Source organism: Lipotes vexillifer, unplaced genomic scaffold (genome assembly GCF_000442215.2).
Source record: "Lipotes vexillifer unplaced genomic scaffold, Lipotes_vexillifer_v1.1 scaffold24, whole genome shotgun sequence".
NCBI lineage: Eukaryota > Metazoa > Chordata > Mammalia > Artiodactyla > Lipotidae > Lipotes > Lipotes vexillifer.
In genome coordinates, this window is record NW_006782914.1 from 879,803 (window position 1) to 907,556 (window position 27,754).

The following is a 27,754-nucleotide window of genomic DNA, read 5'->3' on the forward strand; positions in this document are numbered from 1 at the left end:
GGCCCCAAAATTCATTAGAATATAGCCCTGCTTCTCAAGGACCCTGTGGTCTAGCAATAAAAAGCTGAATATGCCAGTAACTACAGTATCACATGCAAGTGTAAGATGTTCAATAAATGTTGGTTAAATGAGTTTTAAAATATACAGAACAACTAGCAAAAAGATATGTTTCCTGGCTGAAAATTTTTATTTCTTAACAGTTGCTTTCATGAATTACCAATAACTAATTTGAGCTTTAAGGGTAAAAACAGCTACATCAAGATAATTAGGAAGACCTGGAAAAGTGCTAAGCTTCTCCATCCCTTAAGAACTTAAGTTGTAGAAGTGATCAAGTGATAAATATAACGGAAATAAAGTTTTTCCTAAAACTAGAGCCAAGGAAATGATAATAAGCTTTTATAAATGATTATTTCTCATATGATCTATAGTTAATTGTGAAATTGCTGTCAGGACATGTTACTTATTACCCTACATCTAAAAGGTAGACTCAAGTGCATTTTTTATAATATAAATACCGACTTTTTTTGTGGGGGGGGCCATGCCACTCAGCTTGCAAGATCTTAGTTCCCTGGCCAGGGATTGAACCTGCGCCCTTGGTAGTAAAAGCACAGAGTCCTAACCACTGGACCGCCAGGAATTCCCCAACATTTGTATTTTTAATAGCATATATTTTGATTGAACTATTGTATGAAAGTGAATAATTTAATGTCTATTAACTAGATTTTGTTAACTTTGGATTTAATTGGTGACTATATGGAAATTGAGATGTAGTGATTCCATGAGGTCCCTTTCTTTCAATATTTGCCTTTAAGTTTGTATTTCTTACCTCAAATAAGACTATCAGAATGATGTAAGAAATAACGATTATGGAGTATTCAAAGATGTGTAAATATCGGGTAAAGTCTCTTTAGTACTTGTGGGAGTCAAAAGGTTAACTTAAAATACGCATATACATTTAGATGGAGGAAGTAGGTAAGATAAACTTACCATAAGACTAATGTGCATGATGTATTCTAACCATTTTAATTCTGTGACATACTTCTAAAGATCTGAATTTTCCATTATATATGATGCCTTACAGAGAAGGAGAGAACTAAATAAATAGGTTGAATGCATTTAGGTAGCATTAGCTGACACATGATGATGAAAAACAAGGGAAGAAGAAATGAATGAGAAAAAGTAATAAGTAGAAAGAAGAACTGACAAAGCTCTACCAGAGTTGGTTTTATAATTCTTAAAATGTAGACGTGATATATCTACATTCCATATGGGGTTTTTCTTGAACAGGTTTTAACTGAAGTGGATTTTATAGTAAATGAAGTTTTTTATGGACCTTCATAACTTTTAATAGAGTTTTTTTGTAATTTGGAATTATTTAAGTGTAATAAAATTTCTATCACACTCTCTTTCTCCTATATGCAAATACCCTTTAATTAAAAATATGGACCCAGTATGTTATATTGCTCAATTGTAGAGTCCATTTGTGTCAGTGTAAGAGAGCCCAATGCCTCTTATTTTAGTCCTTCCTTATAGTATAATTAGTTGTTCAAGAAAGATGTACATGATAATTTGGGTAGTATATTTGTTCACTTTTTATTAGTGAAAGTAATTTTTTAAATGTTTAAATATTATAGTTGGGTACTTGGTATCCTAGAATTTTAGAGATATTTATTGATACCTTTTAGCAGTTAGTAATAAAACTTAGTAATAGGGGCATTGGTGCCTAAGTGGCATTTGACCCCAAGTTTGACTCTAAACCTGTACACTTGAATTTTAGCCAGGAAAATTCTGAGGGCTAGGAATGGATATGGAGAAAGTAAATCTTTGGAGTGATTATGACTTAGAGAATTGACATGACACCACAGTAAAAGGTTAGAACTGCTAACTAGCTGGAACTCTGAGAGTTGTCAAACTCATCATGTCAAAACCTCAAATTCACCATCATCTCCCCACTCAGCAGACATATTTCTTTTCCTCCTGTATTTCTTACCTCTGTTAATAGCATCAGCATCCTGCCCTTCCATTCAACAGCCAAGTCTACCTGGTTTTGCTTCCTAAATACTTTTTTAGTGTCTCTACTTTTCTCAATCCTTAGTTATAGTAGTTATAGTTACCCTGACTTAAGGCTGTTAATTCTCTAATTTATATTTTATTGAACTTTTAAGGTATCTTTAACAAGGTGTCACAACAGCAGTTGAAGGAATTTGATGACACTCTGATGGCATTTTGCTGTTGTGAAGCACTTGATATATGGTGGGAAATCATTTATAATGAATGGACATTTCCTAATGGTAAATGGTAGATGTTAGGGTTTCCCCACAGATTGCACCTTTTAACAATGGACCTATTAAATGAACTTAAAACAGGAGTATGCTGAAAATTTTTAAGTGAGCAAATAACTTCCTGGTAAAAACAAGAAATAACAAGTTTCTGTGAGTGGGAAGAAAAGTGGTGGCTATGTTTTAAATTTAACAACTGTGAGTACTTTACTTAGAGGAAAAGAACTGTAATAATAGAATAATGCGCTCTAGCTCATGATGGTTAGAGGTTTTGAGTTCTTGAACATTTGTGGGTTATACATCGCTTTGAAAATTGAATGAAAACTACAGACCGCCTTCCCAGGCAAATGCACATATACAAATTTTTTTCTTTTAAAGTATAGAGTTTTACAAATACCTCGAAGCCCGCTCATCAGTCGCACACTAGAATTTCTATCAAAGATGGTTCTATGAAATTGATGTGTCATTGTATCAAAGAGTATATATCAAGGAAAATACTTAAGTAAAACAATCAAGAAATAGCTAGAACTGGTTCCAAAAGGAACAACTAAAAGGAAATCAGAGTTGCTTTGTGACAATAGGAAAAAGGTTAGCACTTTTTGCTTGGCTATATATCAATAAATCAGCTGTAATGTGAAGAATGTGAAACATCAAAGGTAGAAAAACTTAATTTTCTTGAGATGTTTAAGTTAAATTTATTTAATGAAAGTAATAGCTTATTGTGGTAGTAACATTTTAAAACTCATTGTTTCTGAGGGGTGGTAGAGGTTTGGAAGTATTTTAAAGTTACATAGTAGTATGACCTGTGTATAGCTGAAAAGAAGAGACAGGGTGAAGGTATCAGATCTTCCGCATTAGTTTAATGAATTTCGTTAGTTCATCTCGAAAAATGAATAGGTAAAAAGAAGAAAATGGGGGAGAATTAGTTGTTAGATACTAAAATATCTATACAAGTGGTACAATTGAAACATGAATATTTAGTGAAACATTTTGGTGACTCCAAAATAACCCTTCTACAAATACAAATTTAATAAGGGTTGGATTAGAAATTGATGAGAAAAGGAATGCTTTGTCAGTAAACACACAAATTGAACAACTGGGTAGAAATTAGGAAACGTCTGTTTCATATCACTTCATAAGCTCAGATGAATTTTGGATTTAAATATAAAAATTCAAAGTATAAACAAAACATAAGAAAATAGAAATATTAAGTCAGTAAAGCCAGGAGGGCTTTTAAAACAAATATTAAGGGAAGGATGAAAAGAGATGAGTACCTAAAAATATAAAGCATAGATAAAACAAATATGAAAAAAATTGAAATTTGACAAATAATGACCAGATAGATCTTTGTTATACAAATAGCTTATACAAAGCAATAAGAAAGCTACCAAAACTCCCCAAAATAAATTTCCCCTCCACTCTTTCACTCTCCAAAGAAGAAAGTATTGCTGTTTCAATTTTAGTGTAAGATAGTTTTTTTCTTTTTAAGGTGAATTGATAAATGTTTTATTATTTTCCCTACAGTTTCCTATTTTCCTCCAATTATTTAAATGAACTTGTATTGCTATGAAAAAGGATTCATTCAGATGGATTTATGAACAATAAGCAAGTAGGGTGTTTTGATGGCAGTTTTTGAAATTGACATTGAAGAAAATAACTGTAATTTGTAATATACCCCTTGGAGTCCAGGTAGATTAAAGCATATTGAGCTAAATAGATCCAGAGGCTCTTATACTACTTAGAGCAGTGATTTGAAATTTAGTTCAATTGTTTTAAAATTGTGTATATGTATAATATGCAGAATGATATTCCTTCTGAAAACACTCTGAAACATGTGAGTTCTCATGCTGGATTTACTGAGTGTCACAAAACTTCTCTTCCTCTTCATTCAGAGCGAGGTGAGTATTTTGACTTCATGAATTATGCTAACAAATATACTCATTTAAGCTTTACAGGTATTTTATGGACATCATTAAACTTTAAATGTATTTTATGTATGTCACACACTTGAGCAGTGAATGTTTCAGAAGTAAGAAAATGAAGATTCTGGTCCATCATTGTTGTTCTTAACCTTGAATAATACATAATCTGAACATTCTAATATTTTTCAACAAATTGTTTAGACTTAAAAGATGAAAGGCAAAGACTCGCTTTTACAAATCTGCTGACTTTTTTACAAATGAATTGGTTGTATTTTAATCTGTATAGTCATTTAATCAATTTATTTTTCTGCTTTAACCTTTAAAAATAACTAATACATTTATTTGGTTCAAAATTAAAATACACACACACACACACACACACACACACACACACACAGAAGCACTTTGAAAATCAGTCTCAGTCTCACACCAACCCCATGTGTAACCACTGTTGTTTTTGTTTTTTCTCTAGTTTCATGCTTATGTAGTCATATATGACAATAGTCTTTTTTACCTCTTCATCTTTTACACAAAAGGTAGCATACCATACATGTTGTCCTGCACCTTTAATTTTTCATTTAAAAAGTTTAATGATCTGGAGATGTTTCCATATCATGCTTTTTTGGGGTCATAGTTATATGCGTACAAATTTATTGTTATCTAACTTTTCAGTTATGCACATTTAATCTTTATAAGGTTCGTTAAGAAAAGCAGTACTTCCTTATTCCCCTCACCATCATTTCTCCTTTTATTCTCTTCAAGTTGGGTTTATTCCAGGAGTGCAAATTAGTTTAACATTCAAAAATATAAGGCATGATAGTAACAAATTAAAGAAGAAAATCATATGATTATCTTAATAGCTGCAGAAAAGGCTGAATTTGATGAAATTCAACATCCATTCATGATTAAAACTCCTAGCAAAGTAAGTATAGAATGGAGTGTCCTTAATCTGAATAAAGGGTATCTAACAAAAACTTGCCACAGATACCATACTTCATAGTGAAATATTGAACACCCCAGAAGGAGAACAAGACAAGGATTCTATTTAACATTTTAGCCAAAGAAGAAAAGGAAGAAAAATAAATGGTAGCAGGGTTAGGAGGGAAGAAATAAAACTCACTATTTTTGGATAACATGGATATTATTTCTAAAGTTAGGATGCCTGTAATTTTATATCCTCATATTTCAGTTTTAGGCAGTATTTGTTGACCTCCCACTAAAGAAGACAAGGGTTGAGCTCTTCCCTACTGCCATCCCCACCCCTCTCTATTCCCTAGCCCACATGCATGCACAGATGTCGTTACCCTTTCCCACCAGTGTAGTTATGTCATGATTTTGGTTAGATCAACACTGGATTCTCTGTTCTTTGAATAAATTTTTTCAAAATATTCAGTTTCATCATCTTGAAAAAGTTTTGCCCAGAGTCCCCTAATATATCTCAATCTGCTCTTTTTGCCCTCTATACTTGGAATGTTCTAAGATTTCCTTTCACCGTTCATTCTTTCGTTCTAAGATTTCTCTTCACTGTTCTTTCTGAGGTTTTCCTTTATTGTATCATGAGGCTGTAAATTCTAAATTAATTTAAAATTTAACATCCTCACTTTTTTTGGAAAATAGGCTTAATTCTAAAGTTTGTTTAGCATAAACAAGCAAAATGTGACAAAAGTGGCATCTTAAATGGGGGGAAAGATGAACTATTTTTTTTCCATTACTGTAAAATGATGTTTAAGATTATTAATTGCAACATTGTTACAGCAAGAGATTGAAATCAGGCCAAATGTCCATCAATAGGAGTTTGGTTAAATAGATTATTGTATATCCATTGTATGAAGTTCAGCATAATATCAAAGTAGAATAGAGAAATCCTCTGTGTACTGATATTGAAAGATCTCCAAGCCTAAAGTTAAAAAACCAACAACAAAAAACCTGAAGATATATATATTATACTAGCATTTATGTTAAAAAAAGAAGATTCAGGGGTATATATAGAAACACAAAATATCTTTGGAAGGATACACAAGAAATTTGGGAACAGAGGAAGAGCAAGACTTTTTTTTTCCATACTCTTTTATTTCATATTGCCTTTTCACAAAAATAAATTGAATAATTTTGATATCCTGTCAAGAGACCCGTGAGACTCATATAACTCTTATATTCAGCAGTGTTGGGGAGAGGATAAGTTATCTTAGGTAAGTTATATTATGCCTCGAAACACTTAGTGTTTGGTTAGTTGGTATTAAAAAAAATTTTTAGTTGTATAACTTTTTTATTTTTTAAAATTTTCTTTTAGATCAAAGTAACAGTAGAAAGCCATCTATAGAAGACACTCATGAAGTAGATTCCAAAGCAGCTTTACTACCGGTTTGTACATTTCATTTAAACATATGCATATTTAAAAATACTTATTTAGGGCTCCCCTGGTGGCGCAGTGGTTGAGAGTCCGCCTGCCGATGCAGGGGACATGGGTTCGTGCCCCAGTCTGGGAAGATCCCACATGCCGCGGAGCGGCTTGGCCTGTGAGCCATGGCTGCTGAGCCTGTGCGTCCAGAGCCTGTGCTCCGCAATGGGAGAGACCACAACAGTGAGAGGCCCGCGTATCGCAAAAAAAACCAAAAAAACAAAAAAAAACTTATTTATTAGATAAAAGCTAAAAGATGGTGATATTTTATCTGAGATTATATCTAGCTTTCAAAAACTTTTTAACATTAGAAAACTGACCTCAGTGCATAGTAGCAGTTATGGAAAAGAGTTTCTTCCTGTAGTGAATAGTCAGGAATTATTAAAGAAAAATGTATGCAGAAGAAATAAAGGTAGGAATCTCTGTTTGAATTGAAGCTAATGATATGAAATTATTTCCAGCCAACTGGAGTAATATTTGATTTTACGAACACTCTTTAAAAGCAGACTTTGGCAACCAAGACAAATAGCTTGGGAGAAAGCAAAAACAGTTGCTCCTTTCTAGTCAAGTATAGAAATTAGTGCTCATAATTAAGATCCTGGATCATCAAGAACATATTAACTTGGCCCCATCCCCTTGGACTGAACACTACACATGTACTCATACCCTCTTGCTTACTCCCACCCTGGCAAGCAAGGCAACCATGAGAGCCTGGAGGTTCTTCAGAAGACAAAGAGGTCATTCAACCAGGTGTTATCAGCCCCAGGTGGGGCAAGCAAAGGTGATGGAGAAGATTCCAGGAAGCTGCCAGAGCAGGCAGGGGAGAAATCCCAGGTTGTGCATAGAACTGGGCACTATAAGTGGTCAGTGTGCAAAGGGGATGTGGATTCATTTCCGTGATAAACTGAAAGGGAAACCCCTTGGATATTCCAGTCAGTGTATTTGTACACCAGGTTTTTTTTTTTTTATCTTATCCTGTTAGAAGCCTTTGACCTGCTGCTGCTATTGTTTCACTCATTTCCATCATCTAATGCAGAAAGGAAACAAGAGGATCTTCTAAGTCCATCAGATGCCCATTCTTTTTTTTTTTTTAATATTACTGTATTTTTATTCATCTCATTTATGCATGTTCCTTTGCTGTGGCCACAGCAAGGGGGTTGGGGGAGAGGAAACTTTCTTCACGCATGCACAAAGGTTGTGATGTTTATTGAAGATGATGGGAAAAATTTTTCGACCCTCGCACCAGTGAGGCCAGCCAGCAGTGAACCTTGGAAGTGAATTCTGGTGCCCAGAACCGGCCCGGCATGGGGAGTGAGGAATCCATCCCCTACCTGGCAGTCATACCTTGCCCAGGAACATTTGAGAAAAATGTTGCCCAGTCTGCAGTCTGTGACCCTGAGTGGAGAAATGCTCACCAGGAGGATTGGGTCCAGCAAGGAGTCCCGGCCGCCCAGTGATTCCAGTTTGCCCTGCTCACTCGCCTGCCGGTTGTCCCAGATGCCCATTCTTTTTTTCTTCTTCTTTTTTTTAAAAATATTTATTTATTTGGCTGCGTTGGGTCTTAGTTGCGGCACGTGGGATCTTCATTGCAGCGTGAGGGCTCAGTAGTTGCGGCACTCAGGCTTAGTTGCCCTGTGGCATGTGGGATCTTAGTTCCCCGACCAGGGATCGAATCCGCATCCCCTGCATTGGAAGGCGCATTCTTAACCTCTGGACCACCAGGGAAGTCCCCCAGATGCCCATTCTTATTAAAACATTTTAGAAGCCTGAAGAAAAGAAAAAAAGAACATATTAACCATATTAACTTACATTGTGCTGTAAGGAGATAAATTGTATTATTAAAAATCATTTTATTAAAAAAATTATTTCAATGGGAAGGGTGTTTAGTGAACGCAGAGTTTCACAGTATCAAATCCTCCTTTCTGGAAGGACTCATCCTGAACCTAAGCTGCACAGTTTTGCTACAAATAAGCTTCCATTGAAGCTGACCTCACAATGCCAAATTACAAAACCAGCTTATACAAACAGTATAGCCAGCTTATACAAACAGTATTAGATCTCTGACAACTTAAGATAGTAGAATTATTGGTTACAGATTATAAGTCTGATTAAAGCCATTAAAAAGTATTATAAATATTTCTAAAAAAGAAAAGATACTAAAAAATACTGGAAAATTTGGGAAAAAATTAAAAATCTCAGTTGAGGGTTTCCATGGTGGCGCAGTGGTTGAGAATTTGCTTGCCAATGCAGGGGACATGGGTTCGAGCCCTGGTCCAGGAACATCTCACGTGCTGCGGAGCAACTAAGCCCGTGTGCCACAAATACTGAGCCTGCGTGCCTCGACCCCGTGCTCCTCAACAAGAGAAGCCACCGCAGTGAGGAGCCCGCGCACCGCAACAAAGAGTAGTCCCCGCTCGCCACAACTAGATAAAAGCCCGCACATAGCAACAAAGACCCAAAGCAGCCAAAAATAAAATAAGTTAATTAAAAAAATAAAATCTCAGTGGGGGTTAAAATAACAGATGGGGCACAGCTGAATGGAGAATTTTGCTAAATTGGACCACAATGTAACATAGAATTATAATTAGGTGGAAAATGTGTTAAGCGTAAAGAGATGGAAAAGTACCTCTAAATTGGCCTTGAGAAAGTAGACAATTTGAAGAGATTATAAATGACTTAGAATTTTCCAAATTGATGAAATATATAAAGATTCAAATTCAGGAAGCATAAGTCCCAAAGTGGGGAGGTAAAAATAAATCCACACCTAGAAAAATAATTATAAAACTGCAGAATAAAGCCCACCACATACACACACAAAAGGGCTTCAATGAAATATGCCTGTTATTAGTGATTTCTTTGTCACAGTTTGCATGATTTTAATTTTTATCTTTATACTTTGATGTGTTTTGGCAACAGGCACATATTTTTTTTTTAGAGTCATAGAAACAAATATGTATTTTAAGAAAATAAAATTGTCAGGGGACAATTACAATTATGTTGTAGGAAATAACACTCATGAAATTCTTTATTCTACCTTGTGGAATGGCCTTATGGTAGCTTTTATACCAGTTTTTTATTTTATTAGTTCAGTTGTATAAAACAAATTCATATTAACTTTTCAACCCTTCATTCATCAAACATGTAGGATACAAAACAGATAAACAGTTATGCTTTATCTAGAGACTTTTTTCTTTAACTTTTTGTTTGTGTTTGTTTCTCACTAAAGGATTGGCTACAAGATAGACCGTCAAATAGAGAAGTGTAAGTAAGCCTTTTCTCATCGTTAGTGTGAAAAGTATCATAGGTATTGAATGTTGTTTTTTCCTGCTCTTTGCATCATCTTTTTAACACTTCTTGAAATTATTGCTGATAATTTATTTTGTGATCTCCTGTCTTTACATAGAAGAGATTGGGGAATCATTTATTATAAGTTAATGTATATATTTTAATTTATGATTTTATGTAGTTATATTAGTCATATTATAACCACAACTCAAATAAAATTTTCATTATAATGATACAGTTATGATTTTATTATTTAGTCCTATTTCCAACTTGCTTTTGAATAAACTTGTTCAACAACTTAGTTTGACACTTTAGCTAATAATTTCTCTGCCCATCGTTCTAATCAACAAGCCTTTATTCTCCTTTTGGGAAGCACTTTGATAATTACAGCAGTAATACACAGTGTACATTAGAAAGTCTGCATACAGGAAGATCCACGAGAAAGCTGGTGTGGTAATCCAGAACCAAAAGTAGAAACAAAAGGCAGTCTTACAAGTAGTCATCCCCAGAAAGTGAAAATTTTCAGTACAGATTAAACATAACGACAAAGAAGAATCAAAGATAATCTCTCTGAGATGTGAATATATAGAGAAGAAAATAAACCAGATGCTATGTGGGTATGCAGTTGTTCAAATTGTGGAGGTATCCTGGCCCTGAATGGCACTTGGAAGACCTATTTATAATCAGACCTCTTCAGGGAATAATGTCTTTTACAAGTAGAACTGTAGGATGTAAATGCAGAATCAGTACTTAAAGTTGATGTTAATTCGGCTAACAAGAGAACTTTGAGTTACAGAATGCTGACCCATAGAAGTACCCAGAAAGGTGGAGTTGGTCAGTACTCTTTGGGTGTGCTAAGAGTGGTTTATCAGCAGTAGACAAAGGGCTGATGTTAGGGTCAAAGTATTTCCTATAGGAAATATTGATGTTACTAAGGTGAAAACCAACGGGAAATATCAGGATCAGATAGAATGTAAGAGCTAGAAAGAGATTACCAAGGTCTCCTACTCAAGTGGTCCTTTCTAGACCTAGTCCTTTTAGTCCTGAGCAAGGCCACATAACTGTATAATGGGAGAGCTAAGCTTCTAATCTATTTTTCTTGATTTCCATTCCCCTTTCCTTTCCACTACACTTGTCTCTAATTTGCACTGGAATCTTTGGGATTAATAGAACCTACACTTGGTACCAGTATATGTTGTTATAAATAAACATATTCACAGTGGAAAAAAAATTTTTTCAACATTAGCAATTGAATTTTGCAAAATGGTATACAAATGCTGTTCTCTCTGTTCTTTGCCCATCAGTTCTGTTGAAGTATTTTTAGAATCCTGCAAAGTCATTTCAAGGCATTATTAAAGTACCGGAATGAATCTCCACAAATAGAGGAGTCATGGAATATTTTACTGTATTAGTACTGAACCTTCAGTTTGGCATCAAACTACTAATAATATTTATGTAGGCATAAATTGGAGGTAAAAGTTGTTGATAAAGTATATGCATATGGATTTATACATATCCGTGTATGAATTTGGTACAAGCTTAAGGGAAGTGGCAAATATTCAAACAAAAGTGAATCTGAATCTCAGAATTCCTTTAATAATGTTATATTAAATAACAGTAACTTCATAAAATAAAAAATTTTGTGGTAGCCAAAACTAATTTTAAGTTACTAAAATTGTAACTTATATTTTTTGTTGTTTCTTTAGGCCATCTGAAGAAGGAACATTGAATGGTGAGTCTGTGTGGTAGATTTAATGTGAAAAACTGAGGATTGTATATGATCTACTTTAGCAAATACTACATTGTCCTAAGTAAGAAATTTTAGACTTCATACTTGAAAAAGCCAAGGTAGTAGAAAGTTCTCCCCTCAGCTTGTTTCTCTTCATTATAAGTGTTTCACAAATACAAGAACTCACCATGTGAATGATGATCGTTTTACAAAAGTCTCCCCACTCCCCTTCATCCTTGCTACCCAGGCTGCTGCTTCCCTTATATTCCGTGTGTTAGTGAATGCTACTTTTTCAGTCAGCTAGGTGAAACCTGAGCAGGAGGTATTCTTGACCCCCTTGACCTTGCACTCACAAAGCCCTCTTCCTCAGAGATATCCTTCAACCTTTCTTCAACCAGGAGACATTTGGTACCCCTCCTCTACAGTCCTGTATTGTGTGCATGTGTGAGAACACACATACACATGCACACACATACACACACACTATATTTTATACCTCTCACACAATGATATAACTGTTAACTAGCTTTCTTCTTCTGCAAGACGATAGGTTCTTTTTCATTTATATTCTAGAAACTTAACACATAGCAGGTTCAATTTATTCTCCTGGTTCAATTTATTCTCCATCTTTCTCAGTACAGTTAAAAAGTGAAGTCCTCAGGAGTTCCCTGGTGGCCTAGTGGTTAGGATTCCAGGCTTTCACTGCCATGGCCCCAGGTTCAATCCCTGCTTGGGGAACTGAGATCCTGCAAGCTGCACGGCGTGGCTAAAAAAAAAAAAAGTGAAGTCCTCACAGAAACTAACACAACATTGTAAATCAACTATACTTCAATAAAAAAATAAAATTAAAAAAAAGTAAAGTCCTCAGATATACTTAGAGATGGAAGAGGGGCTTTTTTGTTATTTTATATCTTCTCATGGTCAACCCATTAAAATGGTTACAGGGCTACAGCCCTACAGCCCCACACCCCAAAGGTCTGACACTTTTCTTTTTGAGTAGGGAATAAGGGAAGAATGCAGTTTATAACAGGAGAGTGTGAGCCATCATGTGCTTTTTCCCTTCCAGGTGTCATATTACACAGTTACCACTAATGTGGCATAATGAAATAGGGTAATAAAGCACATGATGGACATAATTTATTACGTGTTTTTTCTCTTTTTGTGAACAGAGCTTACATGAAGGAAACTTGGGATGATTAAATGAGAATGCTTGAACAAAAATTTATGCTGCATTAGTACTTTTAAAAGGGTCTCATTTGTTCATTTACCATTTTAGGTCTTGCTTCTCCATTTAAACCAGTTATGGATACAAATTACTATTACTCAGGTTAGTAATAGTAAATATTAAAAACAAAATTTAGTAGTACTTTGAGCTTTTGGGGATTTCATTATTTCTCTCTCATTTTTATGCAGCTGTGGAAAGAAATAACTTGATGCGATTATCCCAGAGCATTCCATTTACACCTGTGCCTCCAAGAGGTAAATCCAAAAAGTAAAGAAATAAGAGGGAGAATAAACCCTTAATTAACACGTGGTTTTAACTGTAATATAGAACATGGGTGGTAACAGAAAGAGGAAGGATCACATTAAGAATTGTTAATTTCATATAAATTTTAATCAGTCTGATTACTACAAGATTTAGGTATGTTTAAACTGAAGGAAGCGTCAGAAGTATTGATTTTCTCTATTTCTGGCATATCGGAAGCAGTGGTGTATTTTAATTCAGAAAAGTTCTTGATCCGTAGTTCAGCAGTGAAAGCGTTAATAAATTGATATCACAGGGTTTGTGGAACAGATCTAACCTCCTGTTTAAAAAGTTTAGAAGTGTTTAGACGTCTAATTGCTTTCTAAAAGTTTTTCTCAAAAATGTTCACGATTTCAAAAATGCTTATTATTACCAAATACAGGTGAATTTAGAGATATTAGATCCTTGGTTTCTGAGTATTTCTTGCCCTTAAACTTCTTTTATAAAACTACAACTTTGTCCTGGGCTTTCCTGGTGGTGCAGTGATTGAGAGTCCGCCTGCCGATGCAGGGGACACTGGTTCGTGCCCCGGTCCAGGAAGATCCCACATGCCGCGGAGCGGCTGGGCCCGTGAGCCATGGCCGCTGAGCCTGCACTTCCGGAGCCTGTGCTCCGCAACGGGAGAGGCCACAACAGTGAGAGGCCCGCGTACCGCAAAAAAAAAAAAAAAAAAACTACAACTTTGTCCATCTCATATTCTATTCCTCACTTAATCTTAACCAAAGATACCTGCCAATTTCTACCTTGTGATTTTCAGAGTCATACTTTGACCTTAAAATATGTCTATTCATGTTGCAGGTGAGCCTGTCACAGTGTATCGCTTGGAAGAGAGTTCTCCCAACATACTGAATAACAGCATGTCTTCGTGGTCACAGCTAGGCCTCTGTGCCAAAATAGAGTTTTTAAGTAAAGAGGAGATGGGAGGAGGTTTACGAAGAGCTGTCAAAGTACAGTGTACTTGGTCAGAACATGATATCCTCAAATCAGGACATCTTTATATTATCAAATCTTTTCTTCCTGAAGTGGTTAATACATGGTCAAGTATTTATAAAGAAGATACAGTTCTGCATCTTTGTCTTAGAGTAAGTGCTAGTGAATGCATACAGTGAAGCATTATTTGAGCTTCATGTTTTCACTTCTAAAGTATGATAAATCAAATAATCTTAATTTCAGTGTTGAACGAGGGTTTCTTTTTTCTGTTCTGTAGGAAATTCAACAACAGAGAGCAGCACAAAAGCTCACATTTGCCTTCAACCAAATGAAACCCAAATCCATACCATATTCTCCAAGGTAAATCTCTTAAAATTTTTGAGATCTTTTAGTGTTATGTGGATAGCATTCTCTTTTGACCTTCATTATTGATGCTGAATATTTCATTATTTACCCATTTTAAAGATGGATTCGAATTTTATTAAAACTACTTGTATAGGATAAAATGACTAAATTGAGCAGGAACCTTTCTGAGGGCACTGAACTTGAGTTGAGAAATGTGAATAAGTGTGGGTGGTTGCAGAGCTGAAAGAATTATATATGGCATAGATTGTGTATTGGTTAAGATTAAATTGATAAAAATTGTCATTCGGTTGTTTATCATAAAAAAAAACTACTAGTAATATCTATAACTGTTTTTCATAAGGTTCCTTGAAGTTTTCCTGCTGTATTGCCATTCAGCAGGGCAGTGGTTTGCTGTGGAAGAATGTATGACTGGAGAATTTAGAAAATACAACAACAATAATGGTGATGAGATTATTCCAACAAATACACTGGAAGAGATCATGCTAGCCTTTAGCCATTGGACTTATGAATATACAAGAGGGGAGTTACTGGTACTTGATTTACAAGGTAAATTTATTAAAATATTGCTAAAAGGGAATTTGCATTAGGTTCTCATCTATTCATGTGTTATGAGCAATATACAGAAATCTGCTAATTTACGGATAGGTAAAATCTTAGGTCAGCAGAAGCTGTTAAAAAAGCAAGTCAGTAACAGCCATAGTATATAGCTATCAGGGCCCTGAAGAGTGAGATGCTATCTTAATTGTTATTTAGGTAATACAGATGTTTTAATAAGCAAAAACATGTGAAATCCCTATTCCACTCATAGATCTGTAGCCTTAATTTCTTTAAAAGTATGAAGACCATTTCTTTAAAACAATAACAACTATCTGTATTGTTCCTGGTGTTTATGTTATCTATTACTGTGAACTAAACTACCTAATAGTGGATTAAAACAACCATTTTGCTTGCTTACACTTCTTTGGTTCAGGAATTTGGGGATGGCTCATCTCTACTGTCCCCTTGGAGGGTTTGAATGGCTGGAGACTAGTTTGGACAGCTTGACTGGAGCCAAATGTCTTAGGTCTCTGTTCAAGACAGCTGAATTCCTCAGTTCACCACAAAGTGATTTTTCCACATGGCTGGGTAGCTTGGACTTTTTGTAGCATGATAGTTTCAGGTAATTAGACTTCTTACATGACAGCTGGCTTCCTCCAGAGAGAAAGCAGAAACTCTTAGGTTAGGACCAGAATGGGCCCACATCCCTTCTGCCACATTTTACTGGTCAAGGTAAGTTATAAGGACAGCTCAGATTCAAGAGGTAGGGAATAGATTCAAGCACTTGGAAGGCAGAGCAGCATGTATACAAGGAGGGGAAAACTGAGCATAGCCATCTGTGTAGGCAGATTCCTTCATACATGTAAAAGGGGAAAAAAAAAAATTATGACTAGGAGAGAGCAGTGATTTGCTTAGAGTAATGTTTATGCAGCGTCACAGCAGGGTCAAAGAAAAATGAAATTGAGCAAATTGCCAGCTCTGCCTGGATGATACTTTCACATTATAGGTTCCATTTTTTTTTTTGCCCCTAAAGAGCAACTTTAATTTCAAGTGTCAACATAGACAAGATTTCAAATCACATAAAAACAATTGTTTAGAATATTTATCATTTGATGACTTCTTTCATTATATAGATACTCCCAAATATAAACAATTTGTTGAAAAGCAAACAGTTGGTATTGATTTTCAATACCAACTCAAGAAAGAAAATCTGTGTAAAAATAGCTACCCTTTTTTCAGTAAATTCATCATTTTACATAAATGATTAAGTTATATATATAGTGAAATTTCTGATGTATATTATTAGATGGGCCAGTCCATCTTCAAATATGCCTAGGAAGTGAGGCCAAACAGTTAATTAAAAGATGGCAGTTATTTTTAATAAGCAGAGTAATAGTGATGTTCTCTACAAAATTAATGTGTTCATGGAGCCATTTTTTTCATAGAAGTATTTTAGACAATTACTACAAACAAGTTAAACAATATAGAAATATATAAAGAACAAAATGTTCCCATCTTTACTGTTCCTCTACCTTTGTGAAGACAAATTACAAATTTTTAAACTTAATTTTAATCATTTTGTGTTGTGATTTTCCTCCAGCTGGGATCATGCTATATATATGTATGTGTGTGTGTGTATTTCACTTTTTTTTTTTTCCTACCTAATAATACATGATGGCCATCTTCTGGATCATTATTGATAAATCTGAGGCATTCCTTTTAACAGCTGTAGTATGGAGGCATAGCATGATTTACATCCTCTATTATGAGACAGTCACCCTATTTTTAGTTTTAGAGATGAGTACAATTTCAATAGCAACGGCCAGGTTACTTTTCCAAAAGGTTATGTGAATTCATACTCAGCACTGTGAGCACTCATCACTGTGCCCATTTCTTCGCCATCTCTTCATTATTGAATATTTACTTAATCTTTGCCAATCTGAGTAGAAATTAGACTCATGTTTTAATTCTAGCTTTTCCTATTGTGAAATTCTACCCATTTTATTAGGTTTCATTCTAATGGGTTAAATATTTTATGATTATTCAAATATCAGTAGTTGTTCTTTATATGAATGACTAGATGAGACTGAAAAGATTTAACCACACTTTTAACACCTCTGGAGAGGGCTGGAGGTGAAGAAAGATGTTCACAATCTTACTCTTTATGTAATCTAAATCTTTTGCAAGAAAATGTATTTATATGTTAGCCTGTGATTTTAAAAAATCCAAAAGACTTTAAAAATGACCTATAGATCATGTCTTCATGTACCTAATTGTTCTTTGCTAACTAAGGTGAAACAAGGGCAAATTGTAAATAAGGAGATATTTACTTCCAGCTTGGCCTTGTTCCATCAGAAACTGGTGTCACCAGGAGATTACATGCCTACCTACCTATTCTGACTTTTAACTGTTGTTCATGTCAAAGGAACTGTGTTTGTTCCTAGTGCAATGTTGAGGTCATAAGTCAAGTTATGAAATATCAAGAGTGAAAAACTATCCTCTTTTGAATAATTTAACATCGTGTAATGGTTGATGATGCTATAGAATCTCTTGTGACTTTTTATTATACTTATGTATTTATATCAATTATATAATAAAATTGTCTTTTTAATATATACATGTAAAGGTGTGGGTGAAAATTTGACTGACCCATCTGTGATAAAGGCAGAAGAAAAGAGGTAATAAGTTTTAATAATTTCATTAAGACATTTTTGTAATTTCAGATTCTACATTTCTATTTGCATTAACTGACTTTTTCTTTTAACTACCAATTCCACAGATCCTGTGATATGGTTTTTGGCCCAGCAAACCTAGGAGAAGATGCAATAAAAAACTTCAGAGCAAAACATCACTGTAATTCTTGCTGTAGAAAGCTTAAACTTCCAGGTAAGCATTTTCTTAATCAGTATAATATATAAATTGTTAGCAAAGTTAATTACTACAGAACTTCATAAGGCCAGAAGCATAAATACATATTTTTGGTTATAAATGGATCTATGCTTTCATTCATTACTTATAAAAACACAAAGTCCATTCACTTAATACATATTTATTATGTGTCTGCTGGATGCCAGGAATTGTGTTAGATATTAACAATGCACAGTGAACAAGACAAACATGGTCCCTGCACTTGGTGGAGTTTAGCCAGGTCTTGGATACTGACAAGATTAACAGAGAATTATAGGACTATCATAAATGCCAAGCAGAAAAAATAGAACAGGTAAGCAGATCACTTTAACACAAACTTAGAAGTCAGGGAATGCTACCTGGGGAACTAACAGATTTGCCTAAAACTGAAGGATGAATAGACTTTCAAGGTAGCCTGGAAAAGAGTTGGGAAAAGAGTATTCTGTGAAACAGGAAGAGGAACTGCAGGTACAATCTCTCACGATAGTAACTTCATCTTATATCCGAAGAATTACAAGTTATTATTGAATCATAAGTTATATCACAAACCAGTTGTTCTCACCCTTTGGTGTGTGTCAGAATCCCCTGTGGAACTTTTTCAAAATTACAGGTGCCTGGCACTCACCCTTGAGCTGTATTTTTAAAAGTCCCTCTCATTATGACCAATAATATAGTAGTAGTTAAGAGCTTGGACCTGGGAGCCAGACTCCAGGGCCTCAGAGAATGCCTACATCATAGAGGTTTGTTGTTTTTTGTTTGTTTGAGAATTAAATGAGTTGGTATTTGTGAAGTACTTAGAACAGTGACAGGCACATAGTAAGCATGTTAATACTACTATCTGTAATTTTTTTTTAATTGTTCATTGTTAATAGATACAGAAATTATTTATTTTTGTATATTGACCTTGTATTCTGTGTTCTTACTAAACTCACTTAGTTCTAGGAGGTTTTTGTTTGTTTGGTTCTTGTTTATTGTTTGTAAATTCCTTGGAATTTTCTGGGTAGACAATAGAGACAGTTTTATTACTTCCTTTCCAATCTGTATGCCTTTTATTTCTTTTTCTTGACTTTTTGTAATGGCAAGGAATTCGAGTACAATGTTGAATAGGAGTAGTGAGAGTAGACATCTTCCATGCCTCATTTCTTGAAGACGCTTATCCTAAATGTTCACTGAGTTCGTCAGATGTCTTTTCTGCATCTATTTGTATGATCATTTGGTTTTTCTTCAACTGGTTAGTATTACATCGAATTACATTGATTGACTTTTTAAATGTTGAGCCAGTCTTGTATTCTGAGGACAAACTCCACTTTGTCATGGTATATTTTATATATATATATATATATATAATATATTACATTATTTATATTATTATTATTATATATATATATTTTTTTTTTTACTTAAAAAAATATTTATTTATTTATTTATTTATTTGGCTGTGCTGGGTCTTAGTTGCAGCTCACGGGCTCCTTAGTTTTGGCATGTGAACTCTTGGTTGCAGCATGCATGTGGGATCTAGTTCCCTAACCAGGGATTGAACTCGGGTCCCCTGCATTGGGAGTGCAGAGTCTTCACCACTGCGCCACCAGGGAAGTCCCTGTCATGGTATATTACCTTTTTTATGTGTTGTTGGGTTCAATTTTCTAATATTTGTTGATGATTTTTATATCTATGTTCATGAAGAATATTGGTCTGTGGGGTTTTTTTCCTTGTACTGTCTTTGTCTTGTTTGGTGTCAGGATAATACTGACCTTAAAAATAAGTTTTAAGTGTTTACACCTCTTTTGTTTTGGGGAATAGATTGTATAGAATTGATATTATCCCAACTTCAAATGTTTGATAGAATTGTCTAGCAAAACCATCTCAGTCTGAAGTTTTGTCAGATGATTTTTAATTGTTTAGCTTTTTAAAATAGATATCAGTTTCTTGAGTGAGTTTTAGTAGTTTGTGTCTTTTGGGGAATTGGTCCATTTTATTTTATTTTTTCCACTTTCATTGAGAAATAATTGATATACATATCTATAAGTTTAGAGTGGATAGCATGATGGTTTGATTTACATATATTGTGAAATGATTACCACACTAGATTAAGCTGACATTCATCTTCTTGTATAGATAGAATAAAAAGAAAGAAAAAAAATGTTTTTCTTCATGATAACTCTTAGTATTTACTCTCTTAACAGCTTTCCTGTATATCATACAACAGTGTTAGCTGTAGTCACCATGTTGTACATTACATCCGTAGTACTTACTTATCTTATAACTGGAAGTTTGTACCTTTTTTTTTTTTTTGCGGTACGCAGGCCTCTCACTGTTGTGGCCTCTCCTGTTGCTGAGCACAGGCTCAGGACGCGCAGGCTCAGCGGCCATGGCTCACGGGCCCAGGCGCTCAGCGGCATGTGGGATCTTCCCAGACCAGGGCACGAACACGTGTCCCCTGCATCGGCAGGCGGACTCTCAACCACTGCGCCGCCAGGGAAGCCCGGAAATTTGTACCTTTTGACCACCTTCCTCCAGTTCTCCCTCCCCTCACCCCTCTACCTCTGGTAACCACAAGTCATCTGTTTCTGTCAGTTTGTTTTTTTAGGTTCCATGTATAAGTGAGATCATACAATATTTGTCTTCATTTTATTTAAATTGTCAAACTTATGGACATAGAGTCAATGATACTACTATCTTATTTTTTTTAATGTCTGTTGGGGGGGGTCTGTGGTGAATTGCATCTTTCATTAGGGTAGTTTGTGCTTTTTGTTTTTTTGGTCAGTGTGGCTAAGGTGTATCAGTTTTATTGATACTTTCAAAGAACCACTTTTTGTTTTCATTGTTTTACTCTATTTTCTGTTGTCAGTTTCATTGACTTATTCTCTGTTATTTCCATGTTTCTGATTGCTTTGGGTTTAGTTTGTTTTTTCTCTAGTTTGTTAGGGTAAAAATTTTAAATATTCATTTGAGACTTTTTCTCTAACAAAACATTTTAGTGCTGTAAATTTTCGTCTAAGCATGTGTTAGCTGCATCCCACAAATTTTGGTATTTAAAAAAATTTTTTTTGTTACGTTTTAGTTTTGTTTTTATTTTTTAAATATTTCTTAGTTCCTTTGAGATTTCTTCTTTGACCTATGGATTAATTAATGACCTATGGATTAATTGTCTTTTTTGTTTATTTTTGGCTGCATTGGGTCTTCATTGCTATGCATGGGCTTTCTCTAGTTGTGGCAAGCGGGGGCTACTCTAAATTGCAGTGTGCGGGCTTCTCATTGTGGTGGCTTCTCTTGTTGTAGAGCAGGGGCTCTAGGTGCACAGGCTTCAGTAGTTGCAGCATGCAGGCTGAGTAGTTGTAGCTCACAGGCTCTAGAGCGCAGGTTCTGGTACACGGGCTTAGTTGCTCTGCGGCCTCTGGGATCTTCTCAGACCAGGGCTCAAACCCATGTCCCTTGCATTGTCAGGCGGATTCTTAACCACTGGGCCACCAGGGAAGTCCCAATGAAGGAAAGTTTTTTGATAGTGTTGTTCTGGTTTTTAAAAAATATCCTTGCTGATTTTCTATTTATTCTATTTATTACTTAGAAGAAAGGTCTCTAAGTATAATTGTTGATTTATCTGCTTTGCTTTCAGTTCTATCAATTTTTCCTGCATGTATTTTGAAGCTTTGCTCTTAGATACATACCGATTTGCAGTTGTTATGACTTCTTGGTGATTTAATTTTTATTAAATTAATGCCATGGTAATTCTTCTTGTTCTAAAGTCTGCTTTGTCTGATATTAACATAGCTTGTGATTAGTGGTTTCATCAGGTATCTTTTCCCTTTCTTTTTACCTGTATATATTAATTCTATTTAAAGTGGTTTTCTTGTAGACAGCATATAGTTAGTTCCTAGGTTTAATTTGTTTTTTAAAATCTAACCATTTCCATCTTATAATAGCTGTTTTAGACCCTTTACATTTAATGTAATTATTGATATGCTTAGATTTTGATCTGCTGTTTTATTGTTTTCTGATTGATGTCTCTGGTTTGGTTTTTTTGTTGTTTTCTCCACCCCACACCCCACACCCCACACCCCTCGCTCTGTTTTAGTATTCTGTTTTATCTTTATGTTTAGTTTTTTTAGTGGTTGATCTTAGTTCCCCTTACCTAAGAATGTATTTGGCTTTCATTCCTGAAGGGTATTTTCACTGGATCTAGAATTTTAGGTTGACATTTCTTTCTTTCAGCACTTAAAAAATGTTCTGCTGTCTTCTAGCCTCTGTTATTTATGATGAAAACTCCAGTCATCTGAATTGTTCTTCCCTTATACATGATGTATCATTATAATGTATCATCTTTCAAGATTTATTCTTTATTTTTGGTTTTGAGCAGTTTGATTCTGTGGTTATGTTAACTGCAGTTAGCAGTTATGTCTAGTTGTAGCTTTCTCTGAGTTTATCCTGTTTCAGTTTTACTAAGCTTCTTGAATTTGCCAATTTATGACTTTTATCACATTTGGGGAGTTTTTAGCTATTAGTTCATCAAATATTTGTCTGCATCAATCTCTTCTCTTTCTGGACTCTCATAAAAAGAATGTTAGACCTTTTGATATTGTCACCCAGGAACTTGTGGCTCTGATTACTTCCTTAAAAATTAATTTTTTTCTTTTGTTCAGATTGGATAATTTCTGTTGATCTACACACAAATTCACTGTCTCCTCATTCTTTATTTCTTCATTCTGCTATTAAGCTCATACACTGAATTTTTTATTTCAGTTATATTTTTCAGTACTATAATTTCCTGTTGGTCTTTTTATATTGATTATTTCTCTGCTGAAAATTTATTTTTCCTTTCATTTCAAGTCTGTCCTACATCATGGAGTATGGTTCTGGTAGCTAGTTTAAAGTCTTTAATTATTCTACCATCTGGGTAACCTTGTGATTGGCTTCTCTTGGTTGTCTTTTTCTTTGAGAATCTTTGAAATGTTCCTGTTTTTTGTATCTCTAGTAATTTTAGAATGTGTCCTGGATATTTTGAATATTATGTTACAAGATTTTTGAGATCTTATTAAAAATCCTCTATAGAGAATTTTGAATTTTGAATCCTTGAGATTTTTGGTGTTAGTAGGCAATCAACTCAGTTAAATTCAGTTCACAAGTCCCAGTCTATTTTCTGTGTGGCTTTCCCTCTACTGTCAGTTTAGTTTTTAAAGCCTTTGCATTATTAATCAGGTCTCTCTCACATGTGTGTCAAATAAGGGCAAGTCTGGGACACGAGTGAGGGTCTGCACCACAGTTTAGTTCTCAAAGCCTATGCTCTGCCGTCTTTCCACATATGTGCCACTCAAGCCTGAGTCTGGGATTTCATACATAAATTTAGGGTTATCTCTCTCTCCATTTTCCTCCTCTCCATGATTTCTTCCATACTTTGTGACTCCCCGGGGGCCTCTTCTTTCCTTTTTCTTTTTTGTTTGGTACACTGACTAGAAAGCCAGGATTTTGACATCCCTGCGCTGTCACACACATTCTGCAATTAGGTCTGTTTCTGGTGCTGAAAATAATACTTTTTGGATCATAGAGGTACCTATTCTCAGTTCTTCTGGTCAGAGAGAAGGGTTTTCTCTTGGAGTTGTAGGTTCTTGCCCAACTTCCACCACTATAGGAATGCCTCTTCATGACCAGGGCTTAGGTAAAGGGCAGAAGAGCAAAAAGAATAATTAAAAAGAGGGAATTCCCCTCAACATTTTCCATCCCACAGGGTCCTCTTTCCTTATCCTGTGGCCAGAGGTCTTGGAGCTTTTTGTGTCCATGCTCACTGTATGTTTCTGTGATTGAGCTATCTTCAAGTCTAAGCCCAGAAATAAGAGATGGGAAAAAAAACAGGAAGCTCACCACCATATAATCGTTCTTCAGGTTCTGATTTCCTTCTGTATGTCTGCTGTTACTTTTCAGAAATCTGAGATAGTTACTTTATGTATCATGTTTTTACTTGTAATCAGTGAGAGAGAGAGGATGGAATATGCTTAGTCCATTTAAGCCAGAAGTAGAACACACAATGATGAATTTAACAGGCAGCCCAGATATAATTTTTATTTGGTTTTGAAACAATGCAATATTTAATAGCATATCTGTTTTTTAAATTGTCATTTAAAGGATTTTACAGCTTGGAAGGGACCTTAAAAGCAACCCAGTCCAAGTCCATCATTTTACAGAACATAAAATAAGAGTTTACATGATTTGCCCATGGTTACATCATTAGTTAACAGCATTATAATTGTGAATTGAATTATAATTGTTTGAATTATAATTGTGTTTCTGTCCATTGTTCTTTGTGTACACTTCAGCTACAAAGTAATTTGCATTCCCTAAGGCCTTACTGGCAAAGTCTTGAATTTAAAGTTTATCAAAAATTGTTCATACTGTAGCAAATATGTATTTGGATCATTGAATATCGACTATTACTGAAATTAAAATTAACAGTTCATATTCTGAGTGTTCTGTTTTACATGGAGATAAAAGTATAAGGGTATATGCACGACTATGGTTTATTTATAAAGTATAAATTTGATACTACATTGTTTTCCAGTTCTGCAACTATTGTCATATATGTCCATTACTCCCTGAGTTCATCCTATCCCATAGCTATAAAGGCAGTCTACACCCTGATAGTACCAAATTTAACTGAAGACTAACTTCTTTCCTGAGCTCCTGTTTCTATATTGAGTTTCCTACATTGCTACTTGAATTACTTTTAAGTAACACTTTCACTCCAGAACTCTTGACTTCCATTTTCCACCCCTACCCACGAAATTCTGCTTCCCTGTCTCATTAATGGTTACCCAGTTGCTCAGGCTCAAAACCTAAAAGCTATCCAGTTCCTTTGTTCTCTTACTTTTTGTTTGTTTGTTTGCGGTACACGGGCCTCTCACTGTCGTGGTCTCTCCCGCCGCGGAGCACAGGCTCCGGACGCGCAGGCCCAGCGGCCACAGCTCACGGGCCCAGCCACTCTGCGGCATGTGGGATCCTCCTGGACCAGGGCGTGAACCCACGCCCCCTGCATCGGCAGGCGAACTCTCAACCACTGCGCCACCAGGGAAGCCCTGTTCTCTTACTTTTCATAACCAATCTGTCAAATTCTGTCTGCTCAAATTCTGAAATCTCCCTAGAATTTATCAATTTCTCTTCATCGTCACTGCCACCATTTTGTTTCCTGGATTCTTACCAGTAGCCCTCTAACAAGACTTCATGTGACGATTGGAATGATCATTTTAAACAAATTTGATTACGTTCCTCCCTTAAGACTTCTTAATACCTTCCAGTGGGTTTTCACCGTAATCTATACTTAGTTTGCAAAGCATGAATCAGAGGTCAGCAAACTTTTCTGTAAAAGGCAAACAAAGGAAGTATACATGTTAGGCTTTGTGGGCCATATGGCCTGTGTCACAGCTACCCAACTCTCTCATGTAGTACAAAAACAGCCATAGACAATCTGTAAACAAACTTCTATGGTTGCATTCCAATATAACTATTTACAAAAACAAGTAGGCCAGATTTGGCACACAGGCTGTAGTTTGACAACTGCTGACCATTAATGATTGTTTGACCTCATTTTCTCCTAGTCTTTCCCTCATTCACTACATGCAAGCCATGCTGATTCTTGCCATTCTTGGAACACACCAAGTCCATTTCCTTTTTGCAGTCTGCAGTTAACTTTGTCTGCATAGAGTACTCTTCCTGGGACTTTGATAGGTCATTTCTTAGTATTCAGGTCTTATATGTTACCACCTGTGGCTTTTCTGCCCAGCCCTATCTAAAAGAATCACCTCATACCGTCTCCCACCTGACCCTCATCACACTATTTTCTTCAGAGCACTTGCTACTACTTATAATTTTCATTTTTCTATTTATTTTTCTTCATCTACAAGAATATAAGCTCCATGAAAACAGGGACCTTACCTGCCTTGTTCACTGCTGCATTTCTACACTTACATGAGTTACTGACTCGTGGTCGGAGTGTAATAATTATTTGTTGAATGATTTCATTTTTATGTGTATAAATTTTGTGACTTTTGAATTTATAACAACCTTGTAGAAAATAGATCTGGCATGTTTAGAAATTGATTTAGAAAATGTTCTTAATTTTCTGTTTCTAAGCGATACTGACTCTTTTTTTCTTTTTTTGTTGGGGGTCATGAATATAGATCTGAAGAGGAATGACTATACACCTGACAAAATTATATTTCCTCAGGATGAGCCTTCTGATTTGACTCTTCAGCCTGGAAATTCCACCAAAGAATCAGAATCAACTAATTCTATTCGTCTGATGTTATAATATTACTGAATCATTGGTTTTGCCTACACCTCACAAAAATGTTACTATCACTTTTCATTTAGGAGGGAATTGTTTGGTAATAAAGAAAAGCGTGTGCTAATTGAATATGCTGAACTGGCACATTTAAAAGGTCAATATTCTTTTGACCTGATTTAATTAGTCAGGAACTCCCTATACAATACAGCTGGCAGCTGTTAAATTTTAAAGGTAAAGAAAAATTAGTATTTATAACTTTTTAAAGGGCTCTTTTTAACAGAGGATTTCATTTGACTTTGTTCTGATGAGGGTAATACCCTCTCTTCATGTGGTGCAATACCATTAACCAAAGTTAGGTGTCCGTGCAGATTCTATTGGCAGCTGGTTTACTGCCATTCAGCTAGCAAAATGAAGAAATCACCCAGTCTTTTGGTTAAATGGCAGTCAGGTGTCTTCCTCAGTGTGTTTTAGTGTGTTCAGTGATGATGTCACTAGTGCCCAGCTAGATGCTTGTTGTTTCCCATTTCATGGGAAAGGAGATGGCTTGTTATAATTCTAGATCTACAGGGATATAGAAAGCCCAAGCAGAAAACTATTTTCTAAGAGGGACCTTATGAATCAGGGTTAGGCTCCTATTTAAAAGGTAGAGCCAGTTTTTTCATTAAATAGAGCCCAAATTGTGCAAAGTATTAGTGCTTTTTCTTTTCTTTTTAAACATTGTTAAGTAGAAGAAAGCCATGATAGACTGGTATAACCTAAATATATCAAAGGAGAAACTTAACTCACTGTCCAAGAGAAGTTACCTTGTGAGAAAAGTTAAAGTGCTTTTTTCTTATCTATATCTACTATAGTTACAACTTGGAAGTTACATACTTCTCAAAAGATTTTATTGACCAGTATATCAAATCAGAATGTAAACATGAATTCTTGCATATATTTAAAATTGTGTAGGAACATCTGAACATGAATATTGTTTGTGGTACTTAAGAAATTGAATTGGATTATCATTATGTGATGTTGGGAGATTGCAGTGCAACTTTATGCCAATAAAATGTAATTTAACTGCCCCAGATATTGTTGAATACTCAACAACAAGAAAAGCTTTTCATCTGTCTGAAGCACTGTGCTTTGACTATTTTTCTTTCTTTTTTTTTTCCCCTAGGTACTAATTTTAATTTTTATTTGGGAGGGAGCAGTGTAAATCTTATTTGTATTCAGTAGTGTATCTCATAGATACAGACAAGGGAAAAAGAGATAAGCTGTTCAAATAGTGTTTAATATTGATGGGGGGGAGAATGAAAAAATGTATTAAAGATATTATACTATATACATTTTGTATGTCATTAAATCTTTAAAAGAAATTAAATAAATTTATTCTTGTTTACAGATGTTTTACTGAGTATAATCATTCTGAAAAATTAATATTTTCCGTGTTAATTTTTTTCAGAATATCAGGTTCTTTTCAAATGAACCATTTGTATGCCTGTGCATTTTGATCTCCTGTCCTGTACAATGTTTAAAGTGATCTTGATTTCCTACTGTGTCTTTATTTATTTATTTTTGGATCTGTTTCTTGTTATGTCAGAAAAGAAGGATATGAATTATCT

General features: G+C 35.1%; 1 protein-coding gene across 1 annotated transcript in view; it reads left to right on the forward strand.

Annotated features, from left to right (window-relative positions):
- Positions 1-27,532, forward strand: part of TRPM7 (transient receptor potential cation channel subfamily M member 7) — a 125,040-nt gene extending 97,508 nt beyond the window's left edge. Inside the window, exons 28-39 of the mRNA XM_007455525.1 lie at positions 4,081-4,177; positions 6,492-6,562; positions 9,826-9,860; positions 11,591-11,616; positions 12,890-12,940; positions 13,027-13,092; positions 13,937-14,220; positions 14,346-14,428; positions 14,775-14,980; positions 17,598-17,649; positions 17,751-17,857; positions 26,041-27,532. Of these exons, the coding sequence (XP_007455587.1) occupies positions 4,081-4,177; positions 6,492-6,562; positions 9,826-9,860; positions 11,591-11,616; positions 12,890-12,940; positions 13,027-13,092; positions 13,937-14,220; positions 14,346-14,428; positions 14,775-14,980; positions 17,598-17,649; positions 17,751-17,857; positions 26,041-26,171 (1,209 nt within the window). The 3' untranslated portion in view covers positions 26,172-27,532. The remainder of the gene's footprint in view (positions 1-4,080; positions 4,178-6,491; positions 6,563-9,825; positions 9,861-11,590; positions 11,617-12,889; positions 12,941-13,026; positions 13,093-13,936; positions 14,221-14,345; positions 14,429-14,774; positions 14,981-17,597; positions 17,650-17,750; positions 17,858-26,040) is intronic.
- Positions 27,533-27,754: the final 222 nt, after the last annotated feature.